The sequence below is a fragment of the Suncus etruscus genome, chromosome 5, assembly GCF_024139225.1.
Source record: "Suncus etruscus isolate mSunEtr1 chromosome 5, mSunEtr1.pri.cur, whole genome shotgun sequence".
NCBI lineage: Eukaryota > Metazoa > Chordata > Mammalia > Eulipotyphla > Soricidae > Suncus > Suncus etruscus.
Window position 1 is genome coordinate 140,518,827 of NC_064852.1, and position 25,553 is coordinate 140,544,379.

The 25,553-nt window shown below is 36.8% G+C and overlaps 1 protein-coding gene across 1 annotated transcript in view; it reads left to right on the plus strand.

Annotated features, from left to right (window-relative positions):
• CSMD3 (CUB and Sushi multiple domains 3) overlaps positions 1–25,553 on the plus strand; it is a 1,236,222-nt gene that overhangs the window by 787,033 nt on the left and 423,636 nt on the right. Inside the window, exons 19-21 of the mRNA XM_049773958.1 lie at positions 3,344–3,532; positions 18,568–18,684; positions 25,286–25,501. Of these exons, the coding sequence (XP_049629915.1) occupies positions 3,344–3,532; positions 18,568–18,684; positions 25,286–25,501 (522 nt within the window). The remainder of the gene's footprint in view (positions 1–3,343; positions 3,533–18,567; positions 18,685–25,285; positions 25,502–25,553) is intronic.

Here is a 25,553-nt window from a genome sequence, read left to right on the forward strand (position 1 = left end):
TGTAAATGTGTTGTATATTCGGAATACCTCAAAGAAGTGCTATCATTCTGTATTTATCCTTTATCTTCTGGCTTACTTCGTTTAATGTAATATTTTCTAGATCCATCCATATTGCTGCAAACTACATGATTGTATCGTTTCTTACTGCTATGTTGTATTCCAATGTGTATCCATCTGTTGTTGGACATCGAGGTTGGTTCCAAATCTCGGCTATTGTACTGAGTGCTACAATAAATAGTGGAGTGTGTACATACTTTGGGATGAATATACTTCCATCTTGGGCATAGAAACCTAGGAGTGCAATTGCTGGATCATATGGCAACGCAATTCTGAGTTTAGTAAACACCCTTCATACTGTTTTCCATAGGGTTCGACCAAGCAGCATTCCCTCCAGCAGTGGATGAGAGTTCTTTTCTTACCACTTTCCCGCCAACAGAGATTGGTCCTGTTATTTTTTATGGGTGCCATCTTCACTGGTGTAAGGTGGTACCTCATTGTTGTCTTTATTTGGATTTTCCTAATGATGAGTGATGGTGGTGAACATGTTTTCGTGTTTCTCTTGGCCATCTGTCAGTCTTCTTTGGAAAAGTATCTATTCATTTCTTCTCCCCATTTTTTATGGCTTTATTAGGTTTTGTGGAGCTCACCTTTCTGAGTGCTTTGTATATCCTAGATATGAACCCTTTATCTGATGGGTCAAATGTGAAAATTTTTCCCATTCTGTTAGCTGTCTTAGTTATAAGCAGTGTTTCTTTAGTGATACAGAAACTTTTAGTTTGATGCACTCCTTTATTTAGGTTTGATACTTTTACTCTTGCCATTGGCATTCTATTACTCTTGCCATTGGCATTCTATTACACACAGACTTTTTTGAGGTATAAGCCTTGAAGTGTTCTGCCTATTTTTCTCAATAAACTTTATAGATCCGGGCCTGATTTCCAGGTCTTTAATCCATTTTGAGTTGATTATTGTGTCAGGTGTGAAGTAGGGATCAATATTTAGTTTCTTACAGGTAGCTATCCAGTTGTTCCAACACCATTTGTTGAAAAGACTACCTTTGTTTTATTTCAGGTTCTTGGATATTTTGTCAAATACTAGTTGACTGTATATTTCTGGATATTCTGTTCTAACCCACTGGTCTGATACTCTGTCTTGGTTTTAGTACCATGCTGTTTTAAGGACTATGGCTTTATAATAAAGCTTTAGATTACGTAAAGAAATACCACCCAGTTTCTTGTTTTTCTGTATGAATTTGACTAACCTAGGTTTTTTGTGGTCCCAGATGAACTTTATAATTAATTGTTCTAATTTCTTAAAAAAAAAAAAAAAAAAAAAAACATTGTCTGAATTTGGATAGAGATTGTGTTGAATTTATATAGTAATTTTGGTAAAATAGTTATTTTGATTATGTTGATTCTTCCTACCCATAAGCAGGGAATTTCTTCCATTTTCTTAGATCCTGTTCAATTTCTTTCTGAAGCTTTTTGAAGTTTTCATGGTATAGGTCTTTCACATCTCTTATCAGGTTGATTCCTATGTACTTGATAATTTTAGATACTACTTTAAATGGGATTGACGCCTTAATGTCTTTCTCCTCTTCTTCGTTATTTGTAGGAGTTTTACTGTGGACTGTTTAGAATTTTCTATGTATATCCTCATATCTGCAAAAAGAGATAGTTTGATTTACTCTTTCCCTATCTGGATTCCCTGGATTCCCTTCTCTTGTCTTATTGCTCTTGCTAGGACTTCCAAGACTATCTTGAGTAAAAGTGGAGAAAGTGGGTATCCTTTCCTAGTTCCTGACCTTAGTGAAAATGATTTCAGGTTTTTGCCATTAAGGAAAATGTTGGCTCTGGTCTTTTATATAGATAGTTGTAACTATCTTGAGGAAGTTTCCTTACAGTCCTATTTTGCTGAGTGTTTTCAGCATGAATTTGTCAAATGCCTTCTCTGCATCGATTGATAGAATCCTGTGGTTTTTGTCTTTCTACTTGTTGATGCGATGTATGATGTTGATTTATTTGCATATGTTGAACAATCCTTACATCCCTGGAATGAAACCCACTTTTTGAGGTATTGTTGGATTCGGTTTGCTAAGAATTTGTTGAGAATATTTGCATTGATGTTCATTAGTGAGATTGGTCTGTGGTTTACTTTCTTGGTGGTGTCTTTGCTGTCTTTGGGAATAGTGTGATATTCACCTCATGAAAGGATTACTGTCTTTTCAATGTTTTGAAAGAGCCTGAGAATCAGTGGTTGTAATTCTTCTCGGAATATTTGATAAAATTCACCTGTAAAACCATCTGGACCTGGACTTTTTTTCTTAGGGAGTTTCCTATTTACTGTTTCAATTTCCTTAGATGTGATTGGACTGACTGTTTGGGCTTTCTACATCCTCCTTATCCAATCTTGGAAGATGATATTTTTCCAGAAATTTGTCAATTTCTTGAGAGTTCTCTATTGTAACTAAATACGCCCTCATGATGTCTTGGGTTTCTTGAGGTTCTTTTTTAATATTTCCCTGTTCATTTGTGATCCTATTTATTTGAGTCCCCCCCCCCTTTTTTTTTTGGTGATTCTTGCCAGTGTTTGTCTATCTTGTTCTTCTTCTGAAAAACCAACTTCTGGTCTTATTGATTTTTTGTACTGCTTTCATTGTTTTCATGTCGAAACTGATTCCTGGTCTCATTAATTTTTTGTATTGCTTTTTTTTGTTTCTATGTTATTTGTTTCTGCTCTGGTTTTTATCATTTCTTTTCTCTTTGCTGTGCATGGGTTTCTTTGCTGCTGTTTTGCCTTGCATGCAGATGGCCCAGGACAGATGGTGGTTCAAATTCCTTCACCCTATATGATCTGTCTTGCCCACCAGGAGGGATTTCTGAGTACAGAGCCAAGATTAACCCCTGCATGCTGCCGGGTGTGACCCAAAAAACAAACAATAAATAAATAAATGAATAAATAAATAAATAAATAGATAAGAGGTAAATGCCTCAAATATATTTTTAAAATATTTCCTTACATAACTATAAATTAAGTTTAAAGTTGATTAAAGATTTAAAAAACAAATGATAAGCTTTTATAGCAACACAAAATACACATTTTAATAGATAATCATTTATTTTATAATTTTTAAGTGACTAAATGACCTAAATATAGTCATTGTGGATAGAAATTATCAAAACATTTTAAATGAACTACTGCTTATTGGCTTCCTAATATTAAATCATCAAATATGTACTTGTTTGGGGAGATCATTCTCAATAAATTGAAGAAATGGTAATTTAACTCAATAAATGTGATACCAAACAAACTTACTATTTATAACATTTCTGCCATTTTCTAGGTGTGACAGTGAACACTTATTCTTGCTTGGACCCTGGCATCCCAGTCCATGGTCGCCGCTATGGACATGATTTCTCTATTGGATCTACTGTTTCATTTAGTTGTGATCCAGGATACAGGCTGAGCCATGAAGAACCTCTTCTCTGTGAAAAAAACCACTGGTGGAGTCATCCACTTCCAACTTGTGATGGTAATAATTTCTTCAATATGTTAATTAGTCAAATTAGTGAGTCAAAAATAAATCAATATATTATTTATAAAACATGGGCATTAACAGTGGTGTACTTTAAAGACTGGAGAGATAGCTCAGTGGTCAGGAGTTTGCCTTGCATGCTGTCAACCTGGAATAGATCTGGGTTAGACTCATGGCATTCCATATGGTCCCCCAAGCCTGGCAGTAGCAATTTTGAGGATAGAGCCAGAAATAACCCTTGAGTGCCACCACGTATGGCCCAAAGCAAAAATAAAAGTATACTTAATCTTCATAAGATAATTTCTTCATTTTTTGGCAATTGTGTCAAAACCATTAGCTAAAGGTAAAAAATTGCCTAATATATTACATAATTAAGGATGCTTATACATATATACATACATATATAATAAATAATATGCATATATAATTATATATGTCAAATGTGACCATATATTATATATACATTTAATATGTGTATCCTATTAATAAAATAGCATTGAAGGGAGCTAGAGAGATTAAACAGTGGGCAGGCTACTTGCCTTGCACATCGACAAAAAAAGAGTCAATCCCCTTTGTCCTATATGGTCCTCTGGTCCATGTCAAGAGTGATGGCTGAGAGCAGAGCAGGGGTAAGTATAGAACAATGCACTGTATGGCCCAAAGAACAATTAAATAAATAAAGTGGCATTGTGTAACTCCACCCTGGATTTAGGTGTAGCTACCTGAGACCCTCCCATTTCTGGGAGGGGTCTTGGGAACCAGATATTATGTGTGACCTTACCTGCAAGACCCCGCCCATTCCTGGGAGGGGTCTGGAATAGGTAGATAAACCTTTGAGCGAGGGGATTAGAGTCTCTGTCCTGCTGCAAGCTCTGGCTTTTGGGTCTCTGCGTTCTGGTCTTTGACCAGCATGGAGCCCAAAGGGAAGATGGCTGAAAGGAATTAAGATGCAGAGCTAAGAATGGCCGAATGCTTGAAAGGTTATGATGTAGGCCACACACATGTGGTGGATAGGGCATGAATAAAACTGATGCTTATTGATGCCTGCCTGTGAGTGAGTCTTGATTCCGCCATTCTCCTGGGCCTGGGACAAGCCGGCTGGATGGTGGTTGCGAAGCCACGTGGCCTGGGATGGCATCCACCTCCATCCAGCCCCATCGTTAATTATTTGATTCTACAGCATTGAAAATACAAAATTTAGAAAAAAATAAATATTTGTTAACTGAAAAAAAAGAAAATACAAAATTTCTTCTGGATGAATGTACTAAAGAAATTGAGCCAAGTACTTTTAATTAATAATGTGTTCATTGCTTCTTTGTCTCAGTTAAGGATCTGTGATAAATGTCAAATTTCGGGGCTAGAGAGATAATACAGTGGAAGAAGTTTGCCTTACACTTGGCTGACCCAAGACATACCTCGGTTTGATCCCCTGCATCCCATAGCCAGGAATAACCCCTTAGCGTCACCTAGTGAAGACCAAAAAACAAAACAAAACAAAACAAAATGTTCAATTTCTCAGGAAATATATATCAATGAGGAATGAAGCTGTTTTACTATGCTTGTAAATGTCTTCATGACATACTCCATCAAACATCACATAATGTCAAAAATATATTACTTAGTTATGGATTGTTTTTTGTTTGATTTTTTTTCTTTTGGGGGCCACACCCAGTGATGCTCAGGGGTTTTTTACTCCTGGCTATTCACTCAGAAATCACTTCTGCCTTGGGGGACCATATGAGACTCTGGAATATTGAACAGCAATCTATCCTAGGCTAGCAAGGGCAAGGCAAATGCCTTACCCCTTGCACCACCGTTCTGGTCCCAGTTATGGCATTGTTTTATTTTGATTTATTTTGTTTTTTTGTTTTTTGTTTTTTTTTATTTGGTTTTTGGGCCACACCCGGCGTTACTTGAGGGTTTCTCCTGGCTGTCTGCTCAGAAATAGCTCTTGGCAGGCACGGGGGACCATATGGGACACTGGGATTCGAACCAACCACCTTTGGTCCTAGATCGGCTGCTTGCAAGGCAAACACCACTGTGCTATCTCTCCGGGCCCTTATTTTGATTTTTTTTTTTTTTGGTTTTTGGGCCACACCCGGCGGTGCTCAGGGATTACTTCTAGCTGTCTGCTCAGAAATAGCTCCTGGCAGGCACGGGGGACCATATGGGACACCGGGATTGAACCAACCACCTTTGGTCCTGGATCGGCTGCTTGCAAGGCAAACGCGACTGTGCTATCTCTCCGGGCCCTTATTTTGATTTTTAATGTATAAACTATTTCATTGTTTGACTCTAATAGTAATTTCAGAGGCACACAGAGTCTATATGGTACAAGGAAACAAACCAGCATTAATTTTTCAATAGGGCATTTGTCTTGCATGCATGTGGCTGACCCAAGAAGGTTCTGGGTTCAATCCCTGGCATCCCATATGGTTCCCCAATCCAGGAGCAATTTCTGAGTGCATAAGCAGGAGTAACGCCTGAGCGTTACCTGGTGTGGCCCAAAAACAGACAAACAAAAAAACCTGTGATATCTAGAATGATAGTACAGTAATTAGAGCATTTACCTGATAGTTAGCCCTCTTGAGTTTAATACACATCAAGAAATGGGTATTATCCTCCATCAGAATTGAGAGAAGTTTCAGACTTCAATTCTTTTTTTTTTTCTGGCCACACCCATTTGATGCTCAGGGGTTAACTCCTGGCTAAGCACTCAGAAATTGCCCCTGGCTTGGGGGGATCGCACCATGGTCCTTCCTTGGCTAGCGCTTACAAGGCAGACACCTTACCTCTAGCGCCACCTCACCGGCTCCCAAACTTAAATTCTTAGTATCACAGGATGTGGCCTGAAAACAAAAACAGAACAGATAAATTGTTTTGTTTTGTTTTGTTTTGTTTTGTTTTTGGGCCACACCCGGTGATGCTCAGGGGTTATTTCTGGCAATGCATACAGAAATTGCTCCTGGTTTGGGGAACCATATGGGATGCTGGAGGATCAAAGCACAGTTCGTCCTACACTAGCAGGTGCAAGGCAGATTCCTTACAGCTTGTGTTACCACTCCAGCCCCTAGATAAAATATTATAATAAACTTAATAACAAATAAAAAATTCAAACAATTTTATCATGCCTTTATATCATCATCTCCATGTATTTTATTGCAAGTTTAACATTCCATTGTTGGTTTTGTTTGTTGAGATTAGATAGGTTCTATGATAATTTCATATATATATATTTTGGCATATTCCTTTGGGGATGTCAATATTGAAAAATATAGAGGTTAGCAGATTCAGCTCCAGAAGAACCCCCAGTGCAATAATTTTTATTTTGACCACAATGGATTACAAATATTTCACAGTAATATTTTAGATATATAGTGACATTGAATCAGGGGCAGTCCCACCACCAATGTTGTCTTCCCTCCACCTCTGCTCCCAGCATGCATTCCCATAAAAAATAAATAATTAAATAAATAAAAGAAAAATATGGAGGTACTAAATGGCACAATGGCCATAGAGCTCAGGACTGCAAAAACTGTGAGAGTAGGTCAATGATCTGACATGGCTGTGGCAGCTGTAGATCATGGGTGTGGCTGCTGGAGATCTCTGTAGGGAGATAAACATGGAAGTTATCTCTCCCTGTTCCAGATACTTCAGAGATCTCAGACCTAGAGTTTAGGGCAGTTAGTTGTCTCTGCAAAGAATTTTGGAAAGCTGTGAAGTTGGACTATTGGCATTGTGATGGTTATGTGATGAGGCTACTGAGATTTCACTAGTGCAGGAAACTTTCCATACCTCCTTTCCCAGGATCCCAGTGCTATCAGCTATAGGGCCACATATTCATAATTTTCTTTTATCGTGTGTGTGTGTGTTAGTGTGTGTTAGTGTGTGTGTTAGTGTGTGTGTGTGTGTGTGTGTGTGTGACTTGGTTTGCCTCTCTTTGGACAGTTAAATGATTTTCTGGTGCTGGCCTATGGACCAGAGTTGGTGGTGATTGTAGATCATGCTGCCAGGTTTCTGAAAGTAAGGAAGCACGGGGGAGATGGCGCAGCCTGACCCCAGAAAATTCAGAGATCTTAGCCCCCAAACTGGCATACAAACAAAATTTATGAGGGTTCTCATGCAATACCTAAGATTCCAGAGATCTCTTCTTATAAGATTATTCCAAGCAGAACAGGTTTGATCTGGCAGTGCAATATGTGAAGTGTGATATTGTTAGGTTTTAGGTGTTGGGGATCACTAGGATTAGGCTTTGGAATATTGTGCCGGGTATTGAGATTGATCTTCACACATGTGCTTCATTGTTGGCATTACTCCCCTGAGTTAGTCATGTCATTTTCACCCTTCAGCTTAATCTATATCGTTTTTCATACAAGTTTTACCCTGAACGTATCTTGGTGAATCACGTCAATGTTTGAATAAAATGAACTTTGTCCAAGAAAAGCTCTTTAGATTTTCATTGGCATGAACTTTATTATTACATGAGGCAATAATTTTGTTAAACCTTATCTCTACCTTTTCCACTGAAACATACTAATTTAAATTCTTTCAGAGTAAAGGAAGAAAAAATGGAATAAACAAATTTCTCTCTCCTGCTCCAAGACTATAGGACTGATTGCTTAGATTGCCATATGCTAAGGATACAACATGCTCTGAGAAACATCAGTTTTTTAGTGGTATCTTCACACCCCATAATTAATTCATGCACAAAGAAAACTTGATAAAAGTGTGATAGCTAATATTTTTTGCCATGTGTTAGTATTGCTTTTGCATATTTTTATTTTTCAAAATGACTCATGAGGTTAGTACTAATACAATCATCCCTTACAGATGAGAAAATTAAGAAAAACAGAATAAGAACCCAGTTCTATGTCATACACTAATTAATGACTGTTAGGTCATTAACTTAGGCAGCCTAGATCCATATCCTGGTCAACTCCATATTTATATATCCTAATTATATAAAATACAATTATAGGTATGTATAGAAGTTAAAGCAAGTTTTATAGACTTATAGCAATTTAATTATAACTTATAATATTTATAGTATTATATATAACTTTATCAATTCTTCATGCTGATATATGCTTATTTTTAAAAGTTGATATAATTCATTTATGAATTTTCTTTCTTTTTCACTCCCTCTTTTTTACACTGCCTCCTTATTTATAAATTTTCTATACTACAGAGGATATATGACTAGCAAGAACAGGTTTTTTTTTAACTCTGAATATTATCATATGCAAAGAATAACTGAATTCATTTATGTTTCATGTTTACTTTGGTATCTGAGTAAAATTTTAATTGTTCTCAATTAATCATTTTTTATTGTTGATTAAGAACTTCAGTCTTAAATAAATAGTTGAGTCATATTTTTCAGTTTACTGCATTTGAAACTTATTTATATTTCCCAGAGGAATAAATATTTTTATTTTACATATTAAAGTATAGTAGTGTACATCCTTAACTATAACATTTAAATATTTCTCATTCTAAAAAGTAAAATATAAAATTGTTGATGGCCAGACTGACCTCAGTTAATATGAGCTGCCTCTTTCTGCTGCTTCTCCTCTGGCTATATAACTGTTCTTCACTCTGCTGCTCTTAAGCCATTTTTTCTTTTTCTTTTCTTTTCTTTTTTTTCTCTTTTCTTTCTTCATCTTCTTCCTCTCCTCCTCCTCCTCCTCCTTCTCCTTCTCCTCCTTCTCCTAAGCTTAATACAGCAGTTACAAAAGTGTGTCCTTGCTTAAAGCATATGACAACAATTAGTTAGGCTGTTGGAATTTCTTTAAAAGAGGTATTGTAAAGGATAAAACAAGATACCTTTATATTTTTAAGACAGTTTTTTTTAATTTTTTTTATTTTTAATTATGAGAACAAGGATGCAAAGAAAGAGGACAAGGTAAAGTTACAGTGGAAGGACAATACATAACATAATTCTCAGAAGTCCCCTTGCTGATATCCCAACTTTGAAATTTCATCCAAAGAACATTAAGATTGTAACACACTATAATATTTCTTAACAGCACACAAGGCAATCTAAAGCCATAAAACTTACATAACTCCTTAAACATTACAGGCATAGCATTTTTTTTACATTTCCATATTCATGCATATTAGCTTAAGTTAACCTCAAATCTTGAGTGGGTTCATTTTAAGGATTAGAGTCAAAGGAGCACAGCAAAAATGGTGTTAGAGTGGCAATTGTTGTTTGCATAGGCCCACCAAAATATGAGGGACATGGAAAGAAATAACCTTGGCCTAAATACAAAGAGACCCGACCCCTGAAGGTTCCTGGCACAAGACCAACTCTAGGCTCCAGGCAAGCTAGATCGTCCAATCCAAGACATTGTCTGTAGTGCCAACACACTTATATTTTTCACACAGTCTCTGTTGTTGGTATCAAGCTTCTGTATTTAAGATCCTGGAATCTGTATATCCAACATTGAAGTCAGGATGTGGAGCGTCCTCTGGTTTCACCTTACAATCAAAGGGCAATGCAGGGAGCCCTGTCCTGTAAGCAAATCGTTGTTGTTGTTAAGTCTTCTCAGTGTTAATGGAAGTCTCTTTTGAGCAGGACAATGTCTGAGCAGTGTAGAGTCTTCCTTGGTAGAGGATTGCTTCCAGGTGATGCTATAGACCAGCCTGGATGTTTTGTGGATGGCTTCCCTGGTTCAGGGAAATGCCCTTTCTTCTGAGGTCTGTGCCAGGTCGTTATGTCAATGTTCAGGGTGTAAGGTCCCTTTGCACTATAAGATTTGTCTGTACCAATCTCTATTAGATAGGATCTTATTTATATGTATAGTATTTTCCCATTTTAATGTGCCTATGCAAAAAAGGAGCAATGCCACGTGGTGTTCTTGGCCCATAAGGGGGTGATAAGAACAATTATGGTTCAATCATAAGCATTAATCTGGGGGACTCTTTCTCTAAGATTCCTTGTTAAACAGCTCAAAAAGAGAAGATGAAAAGCGGTTAGAATTGTCACTATATAAGACAACATTTAGTAAGAATTATAGCTGTCAGAGAAAAAAAATATTCTAAAGAAATACGTGTCCATTTTATGTATCTTGAAACAATTTGGGGTTGTTACACACAATACACGGCTTTGGTCTGTGATAAGGCTTGTACACTACTGATTAAAAAGAGTAATGTAGATTAGAGATGTTTGGGGGGGATAGAGAGTAAAGGAATAAAAAAGAGCTTTGTAGGGATGTGGGAAAGGGCACGATACAAAATAAAGATTCTGGATACGTAAAACATAACATAACAGTAAGGAATACTCTTAATATATAAAGTACCAGTCAAAGACCCAGAAATCCTGGCATGCGGAGTGGTCTGAGCCCAGCTGTGCCTCTGTAGTTTTGGGATGCATAGGGCGGGATTTCTCCCCCCCTCCCCCCAGGGCCCGATTAACCAGGCGTGGCCCTGAAGACCCACCAGGTTTGGGGGGATCTTGGCCCCCTGGACTAGGAGTTCAGCCCCGGGGACCTGTGGCTAGCTGTCCTGCCCAGAGCCCCCAACATACCAGTCAAAGACCCAGAAATCCTGGCATGCGGAGTGGTCTGAGCCCAGCTGTCAAGACAGTTTTTTTAAATGATGTCCATAAATGAATGTCCTTATTTTCTTTGAGTTGATTTTATTTTAAAATTTTTTTATGATGGGGCCCGAGAGATAGCATAGAGGTAAGGTATATGCCTTGCATGCAGAAGGTTGGTGGTTCGAAACCGGCAACCCATATGGTCTCCTGAGCCTGCCAGGAGCGATTTCTGAGTGTAGAGTCAGGAGTATTCCCTGACCACTGCCGGGTGTGACCCAAAAACCAAAAAAAAATTCTTTATGAGTATTTATTTTTGGAGAAATGTCTTTTGTTTCTATTATCCTACTTTTTGTAATATATTTGAGTTCTAGTTTCTTTATGCAATTAAAAATGCCTTTCATATTTTGATTTCTAATGATTGGTTTTAATAGGCTATTTTATTTCCTGTTATACTTTCGTAATATTTTAGTAGTTAACATTTTCCAATAAATGAGGATCCTTTAGAGAGACTATTAAATAATGTTAATAATACCATGCCATTTGTCAATAAATCAAACTCAAAAAGCTTTCTACTTAGCATTAGCATTTATCAAAATAAATTTGATCAATGAACATGTAGTTAATCAATTGTGATTATTTTAAATAATAAAATTATAAAACAAATATAATTCCAAAGCTCTGCAGTGTATGGTAATATATTTTAGACAGATGCAGGATTTCTTTAGCTGCTGAAAATGAAAAACTTGGTTACATCCAATGATACTGAAAAATGAGAATTTATAATGTATTGATCAATTAGTAGTAAGAAACATAAATTCAAGAATATTAACGGGGCCGGGCGGTGGCGCTAAAGGTAAGGTGCCTGCCTTGCCTGCGCTAGCCTTGGACAGACGGCGGTTCGATCCCCCGGTGTCCCATATGGTCCCCCAAGCCAGGAGCAACTTCTGAGCACATAGCCAGGAGTAACCCCTGAGCGTTACCGGGTGTGGCCCAAAAAAAAACAAACAAACAAACAAAAAAAAAGAATATTAACAATTACACTTTATATTCTTACAAGGGAATAATTTAAAGCTGAAAGGATTATGTGTATTTCTGATAAAATAAATAATATTTAATTTTTAAATAAATTACTTGGAGTTTTATAAATACACACAAGCAAAGGACAGCATAGCTTTTTTTGGTTTGAGTATAAAGCAACTCATTATAGTTGTTAACTTATGATCACAGACTGGAACTAGAATGCTTAAATTATTTCACACTTGTTTTCTCATGTGTAAACTGCAAATAATTAGTGATCTCAGAAGGTTATCACGGGAGTTAATTCAATTATAACTAATAAAAATGTCTTCGGAGTAATGCTATCTTATTATAAGGTCAATAAGACTGCTTGCTTGTTATTTTGCTAAAAATTCGTAAATAGTTGCATTGTATCCTGTTTTATTAGGTAAAAATTTAGTTGTGGGCTAGCAATATAGTATAAAGTAGGACATTGCCTTGCCCATGGCTGCTCCAGACTCAATCACCAGATCCCTCCAAGAATGATTCTTGAGCACAGCACCAGGAGTAAATCCTGGCAACAGCCAATTATGGTCCCAAACCCAAAAATAAAAATTAAGAAAAATACGATACATATGTCGTATTTGAAAACAAAAATCTAGATCAAGTATTTATATTTTTTATTATAAAACACTGTTTCTAGGTTAATTCTTTGAATACCTTTGTTCAGCCCTAATTACTGTAATACAACAGGTAATTTCCTTGTGTCATGGAGACACACTGTCTTCTGATATTTTGTTGGAATGGTTAGGAACTTTTAAGTTTTTATTCCTCACAAGTAGACTTAATTAAAAGCCACAAATAAGTTTTTTAATTAAAAGATGATCTTATTTCAGAAAAGAAAAGGAAGGGAAACACAGGAAGGAAAACTCCCAGATTATGCCAGGTCCCCTAAAATAAGATTGCTCAGGAGAAAGGCAAGTATTTCTTTTCCTTTCCACCTTTTTAACAGGGGGAGTGGGAAGATTTATTTGTTTGGTTTTAATTTAGAGTAGTGGATATATATGTCAGGATTAGATGTTGAAATATTTATCATTGTGTCCTTTTATCTGGGTTATTCAAATATATAGATATAAAGGTAGAGCCTGCCTAACCATATATGTTATTTGATTCCCTTTAGCACTACTCTTGTTACATTCCATATCAATAAATTCTTCCTTTATGACCATATTCCTAATTTCTCCTTTCTGTTATTCTCTTTTACCTATCAATCTGAATATATTTAAATAACAATAGTAATACATACAATTATTATGTAACTTGTTGGTCATTTCTCCTAGTTATTTTAATGTCACAATATGCCCTTATAATTTACCCACAGATGTATCATAGGTGTGTTTTCCAAGTTGATAAATGCAAAGCAAAACTTCTCAGATAAATAAATATATTTGATATTTTTCTCCCCCCAAATTTACCAACATTATAGAAAATGTAATTCTTTCAAATAGAGGTTAGATTTTAAGCTATGACAGTAAAACATTTTCTTTTTTTTTTTTTTGTTATAGAAGTGTCTTATTCATACATCAATTATTTAACATTATAATATATAATACCTTAAAATTGTATGTCATTCTCTGAGGCATTGATTTCTTTTTTTTTTCTTTTCTAAATATTTTTTTTTTAATTTTTATTTTTAATTATGAGAACAAGGGTGCAAAGAAAGAGGACAAGGTAAAGTTACAGTGGAAGGACAATCACCCATAACATAATTCTCAGAAGTCCCCTTGCTGATATCTTAACTTTGAAATTTCAGCCAAAGAACATTAAGATAAATAAGACAGAATCCATGTACAATTACTTTGTCCCTCAAGTCCCCAGATTGTAACACATTATAATATTTCTTAACAGTACACATGGCAATCTAAAGCCATAAAACTTACGTAACTCCTTAAACATTACAGGCATAGTATTTTCTTACATTTCCATATACATGCATATTAGCTTAAGTTAACCTCAAATTTTAAGTGAGTTCTTTTTAAGGATTAGAGTCAAAGGAGCACAGTAAAAATGGTGTTAGAGTGGCAATTGTTGTTTGCATAGGCCCACCAAAATATGAGGGACATGGAAAGAAATAACGTTGGCCTAAGTACAAAGAGACCAGACCCCTGAAGTTTCCTGGCACAAGACCAAGTCTAGGCTCCAGGCAAGCTAGATCGTCCAATCCAAGACATTGTCTGTAGTGCCAACACACTTTTATTTTTCACACAGTCTCTGTTGTTGGTATCATGTTTCTGTATTAAAGATCCTGGAATCTGCATATCTTACATTGAAGTCAGGATGTGGAGCATCCTCTCCTTTCACCTCACAATCAAAGGGCAATGCAGGGAGCCCTGTCCTGTAAGCAGGTCATTGTTGTTGTTAAGTCTTCTCAGTGTTAAGGGAAGTCTCTTTTGAGCAGGTCGAAGTCTGAGCAGTGTAGGTCTTCCTTGGTAGAGGATTGCTTCCAGGTGATGTTATAGACCAGCCTGGATGTTTCGTGGATGGCTTTCCTGGTTCAGGGGAGAATGGAATATGTCCTTTCTTCTGAGGTCTGTGCCAGGTCGTTATGTCAATGTTCAGGGTGTAAGGTCCCTTTGCACTACAAGATTTGTGTGTTCCAATCTCTATTAGATAGGATCTTATTTGTATTTATACTATTTTCCCTTTTTAATGTGCCTATGCAAATAAGAAGCAATGCCACATGCTGTTATTGGCGCATATGGGGGCCATAAGAACAATTACAATGATTCCCATGATATGGTTCAATCATAAGCATTAAACTGGGGGACTCTTCCACCAAAATTCCTTGTTAAACAGCTCAAAAAGAGAAGATAAAAAGTGGTTAGAATCATCACTGTATAAGACAACATTTAGTAAGAATTATATCTGTCAGAGAAAAAACACAAAATATTCTAAAGAAATACGTGTCCGTTTTATGTATCTTAAAACAGTTTGGGGTTGTCACACACAATGCACAGCTTTGGACTGTGATTAGGATTGTACACTATGGAAGTTCAAAAGAGTAAACTAGGTTAGTGATGTTTGAGAGGGGGTTAGAGAGTTAAAGAGTAAAAAAGAGCTTTGTACGGGTATGGGAAAGGGGAGAATACAAAATAAACATTCTGTATACGGAAAACATAACATAAGAATAAGGAATATTCTGAATACATGAAGTACATGAAGTACACGCGGGGGCGTGAGCCCCCGCGCGTTTCTGTAGTTTCTGGATGCCTAGGGAGGAATTTCTCACCCCCTCCCCCCAGGGCCCGATTAACCAGGCGTGGCCCTGAAGACCCGCCTGGTGTGGGGGAAATCATGCTCGCCTGGACTAAGTGGTCAGCCCAGGGGTCCTATGGCTAGCTGTCCTGCCCAGAGCCCCCATCATACCAGTCAAAAGCCCATGAAATCCTGGCATGTGGAGTGTTCCTTTTTTTTTTTTTTTTTTTTGGTTTTTGGGCCACACCCAGTAACGCTCAGGGGTTACTCCTGGCTATGTGCTCAGAAGTTGCTCCTGGCTTGGGGGACCATATGGGACACCGGGGGATCGAACCGCGGTCCGTCCAAGGTTAGCGCAGGCAAGGCAGGCACCTTACCTTTAGCGCCACCGCCCGGCCCCATGTGGAGTGTTCTGAGCCCAGCCAAGCCTCTGTAGTTTCTGGATGCCTAGGGAGGAATTTCTCACCCCCTCCCCCCAGGGCCCGATTAACCAGGCGTGGCCCTGAAGACCCGCCTGGTGTGGGGGAAATCATGCTCACCTGGACTAAGTGGTCAGCCCAGGCGTCCTATGGCTAGCTGTCCTGCCCAGAGCCCCCATCATACCAGTCAAAAGCCCATGAAATCCTGGCATGTGGAGTGTTCCTTTTTTTTTTTTTTTTTTTTTTTTTTTGGTTTTTGGGCCACACCCAGTAACGCTCAGGGGTTACTCCTGGCTATGTGCTCAGAAGTTGCTCCTGGCTTGGGGGACCATATGGGACACCGGGGGATCGAACCGCGGTCCGTCCAAGGTTAGCGCAGGCAAGGCAGGCACCTTACCTTTAGCGCCACCGCCCGGCCCCATGTGGAGTGTTCTGAGCCCAGCCAAGCCTCTGTAGTTTCTGGATGCCTAGGGAGGAATTTCTCACCCCCTCCCCCCAGGGCCCGATTAACCAGGCGTGGCCCTGAAGACCCGCCTGGTGTGGGGGAAATCATGCTCGCCTGGACTAAGTGGTCAGCCCAGGCGTCCTATGGCTAGCTGTCCTGCCCAGAGCCTCCATCATACCAGTCAAAAGCCCACGAAATCCTGGCATGTGGAGTGTTCTGAGCCCAGCCAAGCCTCTGTAGTTTCTGGATGCCTAGGGAGGAATTTCTCACCCCCTCCCCCCAGGGCCCGATTAACCAGGCGTGGCCCTACCCTAGGGTGTGACCTGACATTCTGCCCCTACCCTAGGGTGGTACCTGATTCTACTTCCACCATTGGGTGGTATCTAATCCCCACCACTGGGTGGTATATGATTCTGGAGGATAAAAACAAGGGTCTGTGGAAGGCGAGGGGCTTTTGGCTGGAACTGATGCTGAGTCTTTGGACTTCAGTCTTGTCCACCGAATAAAGCTAATATTTCCACAAGCCTGACTGCCTGCGAGTTGTTTACCCGCTGCTTCACCTCAGAACCGCCGGCTGAACAGGGTGGCAGACGCATCTTCCGAGCTGGAGGGGAAAGACCTCATCTTCCATCCCTCCATCAGTCAACTTCTTCAGGGGCTGACTTGCAACAGAAGTTCAGATTTTTCCTTAAAAATTAAACCTTATAACATAAGGAAGTTGTGAAAAACCCTTTTTTTTGCTTCTAGGTAGAGTACAAGAATAAAGAGGCAGAAGACTTGTGGATCTTATTTAAACTATGTAAATCCAAGTCTATGAACATAATGATAGTTACTACAAATATTCATATCTCAGTACAGAATAACAGTTATATTGATTCAATTCTATCAATATTGCTATTTGGAAGAGATCATCAAAGAATAAGTTACTAACACCTTTCTTCTCAGTTTGTCTTTCTCTTTCTGTTTCTTTTGTTTGTTTCTTTCTTTCTTAGGACCCCAGGGAGTTGAACAGGGTTTTGCACAAACAATGCTCATATTATTTTCATCATTCTTAAAGCTTTAGTTTTGCCTATCTTTGGAATTTTTCCTTGCCTCCTGAAATAGGTGAGAGGGAACCATCTTCTTTGCTTCACTAGAACATTCTTATCTGATTATATCTTTGTTTCTTTCGGTCAATAGTACTGGTCAAATCACCAGGAAATGCATTAACAAAGATGATGGTGAAGGTAAAGGAGACATTCTAAATAGATTTGTTCTTGAGCATATATTGAATCCGATTTTAATGTCTTTGACATTGTTCTTAAGTGGACTGTGTCTTTATAACATGAAGCATTATTAAAAATTATATACCCTCTTATCAAGCTAAGTGAAATCAAGCAGAATGGAGAAACACACATTTACAGAATGAACTCTCTGATGTATGGGTTATAGAAGAAACATAATGAACCTAAAAACTGGATAAATGGTCTAATGAACAAAGGTTGCCAAACTTGAAATATCAAGTGGGGGAGGTAGAGAACTGGATGGGGAATTAAAGAAGATGCTGAGTGTCGATTCTTGGACAAATGTGGAGATGAATACACTGGTGTGTGAGTGTTGCTGGACCATTATATGCATGAAAACCTACACTGATTATATTGTAAAGCTGTATTGTGCCATAATTAAAAAAAACTATACCCTCAAAAATGTTCTGATTGGTCAGGAAAAGAGATAGATAGATATTGCTTTGGAGGTTCTTGATCATTGCCAGGGTGACCTGGCTATCTTTGGTGTCACTTCATGAAGTTCATTCACTGAACTGATGGCCTAGTTGACAATGCATCAATGATGGGGTCCCTAGACCTCATTTGAACTGTTTTGATGATCCCATATCTTTATCTCATGATATTCCCCCCCCCAAAAAAAGTGCAAACATACCACAACCAATTTCACAGCTTACTGCACAATTTAAAAAGAAATCTGTCAATAATGTGACCTATGCCTTAAGGGGTCCATTAGAAACTTTTTATATAATTAGCCATTCTTTTTCTTAAAGTTTAATAAGAGGGGCTACTAAATAGCTAATTAATGAAGTTTAATTTGCACCCAATTTATTCAAATGCTGTTACAATTAAACATGTATAATTACAACTTCATTCAAATGTGGCAAGTAGAGCTAAATTCTCTTGGTAGCAAATATTAATTCTCAGAGGCTATTATATATCCTATTGCCAATATTGGATGGGATTATTTTTAGTGTTAAAAGAGATCTTTACATGCTCTTGAAACAGCTTAAACAAAGAAAATCAATCTCATTGAATCTTGAGAAAGGAGAAATTTGCTAAGCCTTTACCTCTGCAACTATGACTGATCATATTATTATTCCTTTTGCTTCCAGCATTATGTGGAGGAGATGTTAGAGGGCCTAGTGGAACAATATTGTCACCTGGTTACCCAGAACTTTATCCAAATTCTCTAAATTGTACATGGACTGTTGACGTAACTCATGGAAAAGGTAATTTGCCTCATACAATATAATTGGTCTCTCTTCTGAATTTTCACTGCATCTATTTTTATATTGTCATTTGCAAGGTTGTTTCCAGAGTAAAGCCAGATCAGCACTAAAATATACTAAAACAAAATTCAATTTGAATAACTGCAGAAGAGGATTATTGTCTTTAAGAATGCTCATGTTTCTACCAGAATTATAATGTGAGAAATTTATATTCTTCTGATGTATTAAACTAACCCTGTTTGTGATTTTATTGTAACACAGTCTAAAACAGGTTCTTATCTCTAGAACACTGTTTATAGATTGAAATTGAAAGTTTAAAAGTGATTTTGAATATGCTCTAAAGCCCATTGTATATGTTAAATGGATTAATGTATTTTAATGATATTTATAATTATTTAATATGCATGATTATGTTTTATATGCCTATGTATTTAAGAACTTTGAATCTGAAGGTTTTATATAACAAATTGCCAGTTTATATCACATAATTAAATAGGACTATACAATTGTATTATGTCAGGGCCAGAGCAATATTATGATGACAGGGCTCTTGCCTTGCATGTGGCTGACCTCATACTATCTCCAGAATCCAATATGGTTCTCACAAGCACCAGGAGTGATTTTCGAACAACAACCAAAAAAAAAAAACAGGAATAATCCCTGAGTGCTGCTGGGAGTGGTAATAAAATATTTTACTATACCTATGGTAAATCTGAATGATTATAATTTGGAAAAATAAATTACATCCCTCTGATTATCCTTTTCATTCATCAATAAAACAAACTGTTGTTTATCAGTTTAGTCATTAAAGAAATTTCTGTAGGAAAATGGTTATTTAGATATGTCAGATGAGTTAACCGTATTTTTGTTAATAAGTGTCAATCATTAAAATGTGAATTTATTCATTTTAAAATCTCTCTAAATAAGTAATTTTGTTTTATATTGGTTGTTATATTCTTAGTCACTTTTCCTATTATGTGCTTAATTATTTTGCCATAGAACGTTTTAAAAAATTGAAAATGAGGGCTGGCACAGTGGTAAGGCATTTGGTTTGCATGCTGCTCACCCAGGATAGATCTTGGTTCGATGCCCTGTGTCCCAGTGGTCCCCAAAGCCAGGAGTGATTTCTGAGCTCAAAGCCAGGAGTAACCCCTGAGTGTCATCAGGTGTAGCCCAAATAACAAACAAATGAAAAAAAAATGAAAATTATTAGAAATGAGATAATATGGCTAAAATATGTAGAATGTTTCTATTTAATATTTAATTCTTAATTTTCTAAATTAAGTTTACCTTTATTAATATTATACATCATTTTATTAAGAGTAAAAGATCGTGTAGGAATTGATTACTATTACAATGAAATTAATTGTTGTTGAGAACAATATTGTTAATGTGAGTATTCTGGTATTGAACAACAGAAAGAAGAAGATGACTGTGGAAATTGTGTTCTTTACTTTTTTCTCTTTATATACAAAACTCTTTACTGGAAGCTAACAAAGGCTTTCTATTATTCTGGTTTATAGTGGATTAATGGAGTTTAAATTAAATTTATATTGTTCAAGAAAATGGAAAGCTACATACGCTTGCTATGTAAATAGAGATGTAATTAACACTTAAGGTTTGCAACTTCACAGGTTGCAAGTGTTAATTAAATTTGTATTTACTTAGCCTAAGATGTAGATAGACATATATGCCTTTGTTTTGAAGACTAACAAAGCTTAGTGAAGATGCTACTATTCTATCATAGAGCCAAAGTTAGGTGAAGGAGAACCTCCCTAGGGAAAAATCACTAGGGATGAATAGAAGCACATTTCTATTCACACCAATTTCTGCAATATACTAGAACCATGTTCATCTAACTTCATACTCATATTTATTTTAATGATAAGCTTAATTTTTAGGGGTATTTGTTTGATTTTATACAAATCTTGCTTGAAAATGACCAGACATTTTTAATCCCCATTCACACCTTGGATATAGACCTTAAAGACAAACAATAAACAGAATCCTTGCTCAGACCTGCAATTCCTATATCAAGTCAACATTTATTTCATGATTCCACAATTTTCAAGTTCATTAATTTAAAATCTTTAATGTAAATCATTTTTTCCTGGACTAAACATTTCCACTTCCTTCAGTTTTCTATGATGAAAATATTTTGTTGTTATCAGCTTTATATGGATATGATCTAATAATATTAATATCCTTAAAATATTTTGCAAGATACACATAACAATATTTGAGCACTTAAATTTTTTCCATTAAGGGCCAGATACAGCATTTGCTATTTACTTTGCGCATGGCTGATTCAGGTTTGATCCCCATCATTCCATATGGTTACCCGAGCTTTCCAGAAGTGAATTATGAGAGCAGAGCCGAGTGGGCCCGGAGAGATAGCACAGCGGTGTTTGCCTTGCAAACAGCCGATCCAGGACAAAAGGTGGTTGGTTCGAATCCCTGTGTCCCATATGGTCCCCTGTGCCTGCCAGGAGCTATTTCTGAGCAGACAGCCAGGAGTAACCCCTGAACAAAGCCGGGTGTGTCCCCCCCCCCCAAAAAAAGAGTAGCCTCTGAGTGGCATTAGTTGTGTCTCCAAAAACAAACAACAAAAATAACAACAACAAATTCTATGAAAGAAGGGTCTCATATACTTTCATTAAAAAAGTCTTTCACAGCATGGCACATGTCTAATTCAAGATAATTTTGTAATCAACTAAAATGTTTTTTTTTGAGGAGGGGTATGCCTGACAGCACTCAGAAGTTACTCCTGGCTCTGTGCTCAGAAATCATTCTTGGCAGGACCTGCTAACCATATGGACCATATTCAAGGCAAACACCTTACCTGCTCCACTCTGGCCCATCAACTAAATATTCTTTTAAAAATAATACTACTTCAATATACAATTAAACTCAATAAAATACTATAAAATGTTTTATATATATAAAATATTTGAAATACATTTTAAGTAACTTTTTTAAATAAATAAATATAAAATATAAAATAAGAGCTGGAGAGATAGCTCAGCGGCAGGGCATTTTCCTTGCATGCAGCCAATCCAGGTGTGATGGAGGTTTGAATCCCAGCATCACATATTGTCATCATATATATATATATGTATGTGTATATATATATATATATATAAATGTTCTACATCTTTATTCTTTCACCCATTTAATCCACTTCTAGGCACATTTGCTGTTTGACTTTCTTGGCAATTATAATTAAGGTCTCATGGAGCAGTGTCATAACATATCTTTTGAATTTTTATATTTTATTTTTTTTCAATGATTGCTAAGTAGCAATAGAACTGGATCATGCTGCATCTCTATTTTATTGAAAAACATGCCAATACATCCTTTCATTTCAACTCTTCATAGAACTTATTTATTGTAAGACACGTGTCAGAGTTACATATACTGTAAAACAAGTGTTTTACTTGTAGTACTGGTATTACTATCAGTGTTACTATATTGACCTGTGTTATATTTTATGACACTTAACAGGAATTTTGAAACTTTGGTTTGCATGTTGTTATTCTAAAATCTCTCTTGAGTTATTCATTATAATCTTCTAAAATTTATCTAGAATTATTACACAACATCTAGAATTTTGTAGCTTCTTAATAGCACTTTTTTATTGAGTCTGGATCATCTTCTAAAAAGGCCAGGAACAACTGAATAGAAAGGATTTATTGATAATGAGAAAACTTAATTTGGGAAGGACATCCACCAACATGTGCTGGAAGGTAGCTTTTCACAGGGGGTGAGTGACATAGTCTGATTATTTTTTTAGAAACTCTACATAATTATACAATTATGCATAATTGTACATGTGCAATTGAAGAACGTACAATTAACACAACTTATATGTACACAAGAAATGTCATGAAATGGGGGTGTGTGTGTGTGGCTACACCCAGTGACACTCAGTGGTTACTCCTGGCTATGAGATCAGAAATCATTCCTGGCTTAGGGTTCCATATGGGACGCCAGGGGATCAAACCATGGTCCATTATAGGCTAGCACTGGCAAGGCAGATGCTTTACCTCTCAGCACCACTTCTCCAGCTCCTGTCATGGGAATATTTTAATGAAAGTAAAAGAGGAACAATCTGAACTATTTAGTTATGTTTGGCTAGATACCTGGGAACTTTATCAGTACAAATATGTTCTTAAGGTTCTCTTTTGACATACATAAACAAAGCCAAAATAATATGAAGAGAAAACTTTTCTCAGATAAAATGTCACACACTTCAGCAGACCAAAACAGTCTGTTTTAGCTTTACCTAACTTTTTTGAGAGATGTTTGGGATGGGGTAAAAGGTTGTAACAAATTAAAAAAAAAACTTTGATACTTTGACTTTTAGCAGAGCCTTAAAAGTCCCTGCTATTATGTAGTAGTAAAAACAGATTTGGGGCCAGAGTTATGGTAGAGTGGTTAGGGTGATGCACTTGCATTGAAAGTAACCAATGTTTTTCACTTTATCTATATAAATGTTTTAAACAATGAGGAATACACAATGTCCAGAATTTAAAGTTAAAATATAAATGATTGATGTTTATATATGTTGTTCCATATTTTGTAGACTTGTTATTAAAAATATTGGAAATATTGAGGTTAGATAGAAAAAACCTGAAAGGACGGATTAGTGTGGTAGACATGTATTATTTTAGCTGGTGCCTTTTTTACAGTGTGGAGAGTGTACATGTGTTATGAAATACTATTTTTTTTTTTGGTTTTTGGGTCACACCGGCAGCGCTCAGGGGTTTACTTCTGGCTCTACACTCAGAAATCACTCCAGGCAGACTCTGAGGACCATATGGGATGCCGGGATTCGAACCACCATCCTTTTGCATGCAAGGCAAATGCCTTACCTCCCTGCTATCTCTCCGGCCCCCAACAATATTCTTAAAGTCCACTGAGACCACTATGCAATGCATACATTACTCACCATTAAAACAAATGTAAAAATATTTTTGAATAAAAAATATTTTTGAGAATGAATAATATAGAACAGCCTGATAAAATAATAGAATTATAAATTGGCCAACCATGATTTTTTACAAACCTACTAAATCCTCTTTGTGTCTATTTATCTCTTTAATATATACATATATATGTATAAACTTTTTTATAGATTATATATTACATAATTCCATTTATAGATTCATCAATATTCTTAGATATAAAAATAAGCACATTTATAATTTTGAATACATACTTGGGTATTAAGCCAGTGGTAGACTGCATGCAGGTTCCTGATGTTTGAAGCTCTAAACTTAATCCCAAGGATACCTCCCCAGGTAATGACTATTTCTTTCTTCAAGAATTATTGCAGCATAATATATCTTTTTTCTAAAATTCAAGATATTTATATGACATCAAAAATTGAACTGGTCTGGCTGGAGAGATAGTACAGTGGATTGTGTGCTTGTCATGCATGCAGCCAGTCTGGGTTTGGTGCCCACATCTCATATGGTCCCTTGTGCCTACCAGGAGTAATTTCCTAAAGCAAAGACAAGAGTAACCCCTGAGCAACACTGTGTACAGTCCCCAAACAAACAAACAAAAACAAAAACAAGCACACAAAAATATTTGAATTGAGAGGGGCTGTAAAGATTACAGCAGGTAGAATGTTTTCCTTGCATGTGGATAATCTGCATTCTAACCTTGCATCCCAGATGGTTCTCATGAGTTCTGCCAAGAGTAATATCCGTATTAGGGCAAATCCTTGAGCATTATCAGTAATTACCCTAAAAAAATGAAAAATAACCAGACAATCCAAATTAAGAGTTGAACAGAAATTTAATGAGATAATAGAGTCTAAGGCACTTGTCCTACAAAGTTTAAAGCAACTGGCCCTGGTCTGATTCCCTAAAAAACATATGCTCAACCCCCTAAGCACTCAGACAGGTTATCCCTGAGCACAGAGCTAAAAGTAATATATGAGTCTGAAAATGTCCTCTCTAAAAGACGAGTTGTATATGTTTGTGGCATATTTACAAAATGAAGTAATACAGTAATAGCACTAAAAACAATACACCAAAAAAAAGATTAATTTTTCCATGAATTTTATCCAGAATAAAATATCTCAGAACCAGATAGATTATGTTCAAAGACTCCACTATATGGTCTATATACCATTTACATAATAAAATAAAGTGGGTTTATGTAAACATTATTGAACTCAGTGTTTGGCAAAGTGAATAATAGAAAAGTTTCATGGAGGGACCACCTGTGCAGTAGAGTCCTGTGATTTGTGCTATGGAAAATGCTCTGTGCCAGTAGAGTCCTGTGATTTGTGCGATGTCTGCAAGTGTGTGTTCAGTCATTAAACATTTAATGACTTAGATGTCCAGAGAGATAGTACAGGAGAAAATGAGCTTGCTTTGCATGCAGGCTACCTGCTTTGATCTCCAAGGCTTGATTTACATATGGTTCTTGGAGCATTTCATGGAGTGACACGTAAGTACAGAACTTGGAGTATATTTTGTTTCAGAGAAATGGCTGACACAGAGCATCTAGGCTTTAGCTGTTTTGTAAACAGTGCGGGCTTATTGATATATGTATATATGTCCAAGTGTTCTTTTTCTCTTAACAGGTGTGCAGTTCAGCTTTCACACCTTTCACCTGGAAGACCATCACGACTACTTACTCATCACAGAAAATGGGAGTTTTACCCAACCACTTGCACGCTTAACTGGTTCTGAACTTCCCTCAACAATCAATGCCGGTCTCTATGGCAATTTCAGGGCTCAGTTACGTTTCATTTCAGACTTTTCAATATCATATGATGGATTCAACATTACATTTTCAGGTAAGAACATAAATGTAAGCACGGAACAAAAATTTTAGTAATTAAAATGAAG